The following is a 5927-nucleotide window of genomic DNA, read 5'->3' on the forward strand; positions in this document are numbered from 1 at the left end:
AGGTTCAAGTTACTATTCCAAGACCCTTTCCCTCTGCGTACCTGTACCGTCTAGGATGATAGGAAGATGGGGACAAATTGGCTACAGAATCTGAAATTTTGTTGATCTCTTGTTTTCTGAGAAACAAGAGATAAGATTTTTTAAAGGATATCCATAGTGGGAAACTTCAATGAAGCAAATAATGCAATAAAGCAAATCATGCATTTTTGGTTTCCCAGCGCATGTAAAAGAAGGAGCTCTGGTGACGTAGTGCCCGAGGCATTTGACTACTTACCAGAAGGCTGGCGGTTCAAACCCACCAGCCACTCTGCAGAAGGAACAGGGGGCAGTCTACTTCCATGAAGATTTACCATCTCGGAAACCCAGTGGGGGTTGCTACGAATCAACCTGGCAATGAGTTTGGTTTGTTTCTTTGGTTTGAGTTCCAGTAGTTCAGCAGTTAGCAAACTTCTTGGTGTTAGGACCTCTTTTTACACTTAAATTGAGAACCCCAAAGAGGTTTCTGTGGACTTAAAGTTTTTAAAAAATATTTTTGTTTATGTTTTGATTATAACTGTCAACACTTATCATGTTAGAAATTTAAAACATATTTGATATTCTTTTCAAAAAACAATAAATCCATTATGTTGTAACAACATATAACATATATTTAAGAGATTATGTTATTAAAATATAGTATTTATATAATATATAACTTTTTTTTTGGGGGGGGGGAATAGCTTTTGTTTTTCCAAACAAAAAATCAGTGAGAAGAGTTTTAAAATTTTGCAAGTTTCTTTAGCGTCTGGCTTAACGGGAGATGTCTGTATTCTCATATCTGCTTTTTATTTAATTGCTACAATATCACTTGGCATATACCTTCAGGAACCACTTGTGAGATAATGAGGTTGGAAAGGTTAATAATAACTTAATACAGTTATGAAAATAGTTTTGTCCTTGTGGAATGTCCTGAAAGAGTCTCAGGGATTCCCCTGCAGAGTCGCTGGACCACACTGAGAACCACTGCCATAGTGTTTTATCTGCTGGTCCCTTCCCAGTCCTGCCCCTACCATCTCTATAACCACTTGCATTCTGTAATGAGCAGAATAAAAGGAGCCTGAGCAGAAATGTCAGGTGTTCTTATTTCTGAGGACTTGGCTTCTGTTTGATGGTCATATAGTCACCAGCCTCTCTGGGGTCTGTATCCCCACTGTCCCTTCTAGTTCTGGCACCCACATACCCAACTCCTTAAAGTACATGGGGTTTATTTACATCAGGAAGCAGGAAGGACAAGGCTCCTGTTAATATCTCTGAACTTTCTGCAATGATGGAAATGCACTTTGTGTGTGCTTTCTGCTACAGTAGCCACCAGACTGACCAGACCATTGTACGCTAATGATGTAGCTAATGCAATTGACACGTTGAATTTTTAATTATTTAAAAATTAAAATAGCCACTATCAACACACCCACACTTTGGGGGCCTTCCAGGCTACTCCAAGTCCCTAGAGCTAAAGAAAGCCTCAGTACAGTTTTGAAATGGGGCAGAGTGAGGTAGTCGTATTCGAGGTTTTAGGCCTGAGAGTCATGTCCATCTGTGTCTCTTTCCTGCCTGCAGGCCCCACCATGAGGCCCCATCCCCACAGGAGCCCCTGCGCTCCCCTGGCCCTCGAAGCACCGTGCTAGCCCGTGGCCAGGGCGTGGTGAGGCACGGTGGCAATGGCCAGCCACGTGGACCTGCTGACGGAGCTGCAGCTGCTGGAGAAGGTGCCCACTCTGGAGCGGCTGCGTGCTGCTCAGAAGCGCCGGGCCCAGCAGCTGAAGAAGTGGGCACAGTATGAGCAGGACCTGCAGCACCGCAAGCGCAAACACGAGCGGAAGCGCAGCACGGGCGGTCGGCGCAAGAAAGTCTCCTTCGAGGCCAGCGTGGCGCTGCTGGAGGCTTCACTGAGGAACGACGCTGAGGAAGGTAGGCCTCTTCCCTTCTTCCTCTGCTGCGGGACGGCTTGGGCCTCGGGAGCCTCTTGCTCCGCGTGGACTCCAGTTCTGTGCAGTACAAGTATGTACCTCGGGTCTGCAGACCCTCTTTTAAGTTTAGGCCCTTTGGAGGAAGGAGATGGCCATAGAATTTATCTTAGAGCGTTTTGGAAACAAATATTCCAGGTTTCTGCAATGCGCACTGTAATAATTTTCCTTCCATTCCACAAATATTTACTGACAACCAACTACTTGCCCATTAATGTTATAGATGCAAGAATACGGTGGTGAACTAGTTGGATCTGGTTTCTTTCCTGTGGGCTCAATACTCATAGGATCTTGCGTTTCTTAAGCCCCTCCTCTGTGCCAGGCCCCATGCATGGTGTCTCTGTCATTCTGTTTTATTTGACTTTCTCTGTGGTCATAAATAGTTGCCCTGGTGGTGCAGAAGTTAAAGCACTGGACAGCTGACCAGAAGGTTGGCGGTTTGAACCCATTAGCCTGCTCCACGGGAGAAGGAATGAAGCAGCCTGCTTCCATGATGATTTCAGCCTTGGAAACCCTAGGGGGGCATTTCTACCCTGTGCCGTAAGGGTGCTATGAGTCAGGATGGACTTGATGGCAATGGTTTTTTAAAAGGTAAAGTGGTATATGGTTGTGGTTCAGGGCATAGACTCCAAAGTTGGACTACCTAGGTCTAGAACCACCTTAGCCACTTAACTCCGTATGTGATCACAGCAAATAGGCAAGTCACTTTGGCTCTTCTACCTTAGTTCCACATCTGTAAAATGGGGACAAATAATAGTATCTTCCTCAGGGGCTTGCTGTAAACCTTATATTAGATAATACCTGTGAAGTTCCTAGACTTGGTTCCTCATAGTAACTGGTTATTAGTGTGTTTTATTATATTATCTCTGATGGCATAGTGGATAAGTCATTTGGCTGCTAACCAGAAGGTCAGCAGTTCAAACCCTCCAGCTGCTTCGCAGAAAGAAGATGGGGTGATCTACTTCTGTAAAGATTCACAGCCTCAGAAACCCAGTGGGGGTCGCTATGAGTCAGAATCGACTCAATGGCAGTGACTTTTTTTGTTTGTCTTTTGTATTTTATTTCATGTATATTATTATAAGGGTGCCCATAAATTCTAGGAACATAGACAAATATATACAGTGTTATTGAGGACATCTTTAATTTGTGAAATGAATGAATGAATATGAACACATAGAGAGCCCTGGTGGCAAAATGGTTAAGCTCTTGACTGCTAACCAGAAGGTTGGTAGTTCAGACCCAGTCAGCAACTCGTCAGGAAAAAGACCTGGTGAGGCACTCCTGGAAAGATTACAGCCTGGAACACCCTAAGGGCACTTCAGCTCCGTCACATGGGGTTGCTGTGACTTGGAGCCGACTAGATGGCCACTCACAACAATGCAGATCCATAATCTGTGTTTCCAAATTTTATGGTTACTCTGTATTGTTATATTAAATTAAATTATATTATTATGGTATATCCTATGATCCAGATACAAAGACACCCAAGCAGCATGTACCAGCATGCCTCTGAAATATTGCACATTGAGTTCCAGACCACTGCAATAAAGCAAATAGCGCAATAAAGGAATTCATGCATTGTTGGTTTCCCAGTTCGTGTAAAACAAGGAGCTCTGGTGGTGTAATGCCTAAGGCATTTGGCTGCTAACCAGAAGGCTGGCGGTTCAATCCCCCCAGCCACTCTGCAGAAGGAAGACAGGGCAGTCTATTTCCATGAAGATTTACTGCCTCGGAAACCCAGTGGAGATCACTATGAGTTGGAATTGACCCGCTGGCAGTGGGTTGGGTTTGGTTAGTGCATATGACAGTTACGTTTGCACTGTGTTGTATGTAGTCTACTCAGTGTACAGTAAGTAGCATTTTTAAAAACCTTGAAATACTTTGAGAATTACCAAAATGTGACCCAGAGATGCAAAGTGAGCACATGCTATTGGAAAAATGGCATTGATATAGACTTGCTGGACGCAGGGTTGCCACAAACTTCAATTTGTAAAAAAAAAAAAAAAAGCAGTATCTGTGAAGCACAATAAATGAACTATGCCTGTGTAAATAGCGACACTCTTTTCATAGATGAGGAAAGAGACTCAGAGAGGCTCAGTACCTTGACCCCAGGTCTAAGCTGTCATCATGACCCTCATGACCTCGTGGGTTTGCTTCCTGGGTGAAAATGAGTGGAAAGCCCGTAGGATGGCCAGTGCCCGCTTCTCTCTTTGCTCTGAGGGGCTCGTGCCTGCTCATGGCACAGCCGAGATTTGTTCAGGAGTCCTGTGTTTCCCTCAGCAACCTCTGGTCTAAGTGAGTACTAATTCTTTCTTCCCAGGAGGGGCCTAGCCATGTTTCCTGGGTCCCTCTGCTGTCCTTCCTCCACATATCTAGGACATCTAAAGCAGTCAGTAAAAGAACAGAGGGGTGGGAGCACTTACAGCTCAAGAAGGTGTTCGGTTTTAGGCACATTGCTGTTCAGCTTCTAGAACCTTCTCAGAAGCGCAATTCCATTTTCACCCTGGTAAGGGAGGGCTTTAGGAAATGAGCAGAGAGCCATTTCCAGCACCACTCAGCTTGAAACAGCCCCACTGAGAGCCTAAGGTGAGCGGCCCCCACCAGAGAGGCATGAAGTCTCAGGCTCAGGGGACACGGCCTGTGAGTCTCCTACCCCCGTGTGACTTGCCAAGTGACGTGGCAGCCCCATCCCACTCCGTGGGCGGCACATCATGATGTCTATCTAATCTTTGTCGGGGGCGGCGGTTTATCAGTTCTTCTCTCACCACTCATATTTTACTCACTTCTCCCTGACAGAGCCCCGTCTCCCCTCCCTGCAGGTGCTTTGCAGAGACTCTGTGAGCCGCCTGTGCTGCTTCAGGACACCTACCTGGGTGCGGCCTCCCACCAGCCTCCTGCTCGGGCTGCACCCACTGAAGTGTGTCATGGGCCCTGCTAGAAGGCACACTGGGCTTGGAGTCCCAAGGCCCAGTGTCATTTCAGCCCTGCTCTGTGACCTCCAGTACCTTGTTTCTTCTCTCTGGGTTGAGTCTCAGTCTACAAAATGGGGTTTTGAATGCTTGCCCTCAAGGGGGTGTGACAAGGGTGAGACAAGATCTTGGATGTGACAGCTCTTTGAAAAGTTACCCTGAACCCAGCACGAGCACAGTGATCATGTCGCTAACAAACTTTTCCTCTGTATTTATTTAGTGGATTTTGTTTAATGTTTCTAAGAACCCTAATAATATAGAAACATATTCTTGATGAAGAAATCCAACAACATAGAAGTGTACAGAGTGGGCAGTCTCTCCTCATGCTGCCTTCCTTCCTGTGGGACAGTGGTTAAGCCCTTGGCTGCTAACGGAGAGATTGACAGTTCTAACCCACCGAGCAGGCCTGTGGGGGAAAGACCCGTCCATATGCTCCTGTGAAGGTGACAGCCTAGAAAACCCTATGAGGCAGTTCTCCTGTGTCACAGGGTTCACTATGAGCTAGCATCGGCTGGACAGCACGTGACAACTGCTTTTAGTTTGGAGTGTTTCCATCCAGGTATTTTTCTCATTTACCTGTGTATTTGTGGTCTCAGAGAAGTAGAGAGCCATGTTTCCTTTTTTTTTTTTCTTTTTAAGGAGCTGTGGTGGCACAGTGGTTAAAGTGTTCGGCTGATAACTAAAGGGTTGGTGGTTTGAACCCATCAGCCACTCTGAGGGAGAATGATGAGGCAGTCTGTTTCAGTAAAGATTTACAGTCTTATGGTACAACCATTGTGGAAAGCAATATGGCGATTCCTTCAAAAGTTGGAATTAGAAATACCATTTGACCCAGCCATCCCATTACTAGGTATACCTTAAAGAAGTGAGAGCCATGACAAGAACAGATATATGCACACCCATGTTCATCGCAGCACTATTTACAATAGCCAAAACATGGAAACAACCTAGATGT

At 45.6% G+C, this 5927-nt stretch overlaps 1 protein-coding gene across 1 annotated transcript in view; it reads left to right on the top strand.

The window, feature by feature from the left end:
• The first annotated feature begins 1697 nt into the window (after positions 1-1697).
• The window catches only part of PPP1R16B (protein phosphatase 1 regulatory subunit 16B), an 80314-nt gene continuing 76084 nt past the window's right edge, over positions 1698-5927 (top strand). Inside the window, exon 1 of the mRNA XM_007934664.1 lies at positions 1698-1947. Coding sequence (XP_007932855.1) covers positions 1698-1947 — 250 coding nt within the window. The remainder of the gene's footprint in view (positions 1948-5927) is intronic.

This window comes from Orycteropus afer, unplaced genomic scaffold, assembly GCF_000298275.1.
Source record: "Orycteropus afer afer isolate SDZICR_OR568_19922 unplaced genomic scaffold, OryAfe1.0 scaffold00020, whole genome shotgun sequence".
NCBI classification, from domain to species: Eukaryota; Metazoa; Chordata; class Mammalia; order Tubulidentata; family Orycteropodidae; genus Orycteropus; species Orycteropus afer.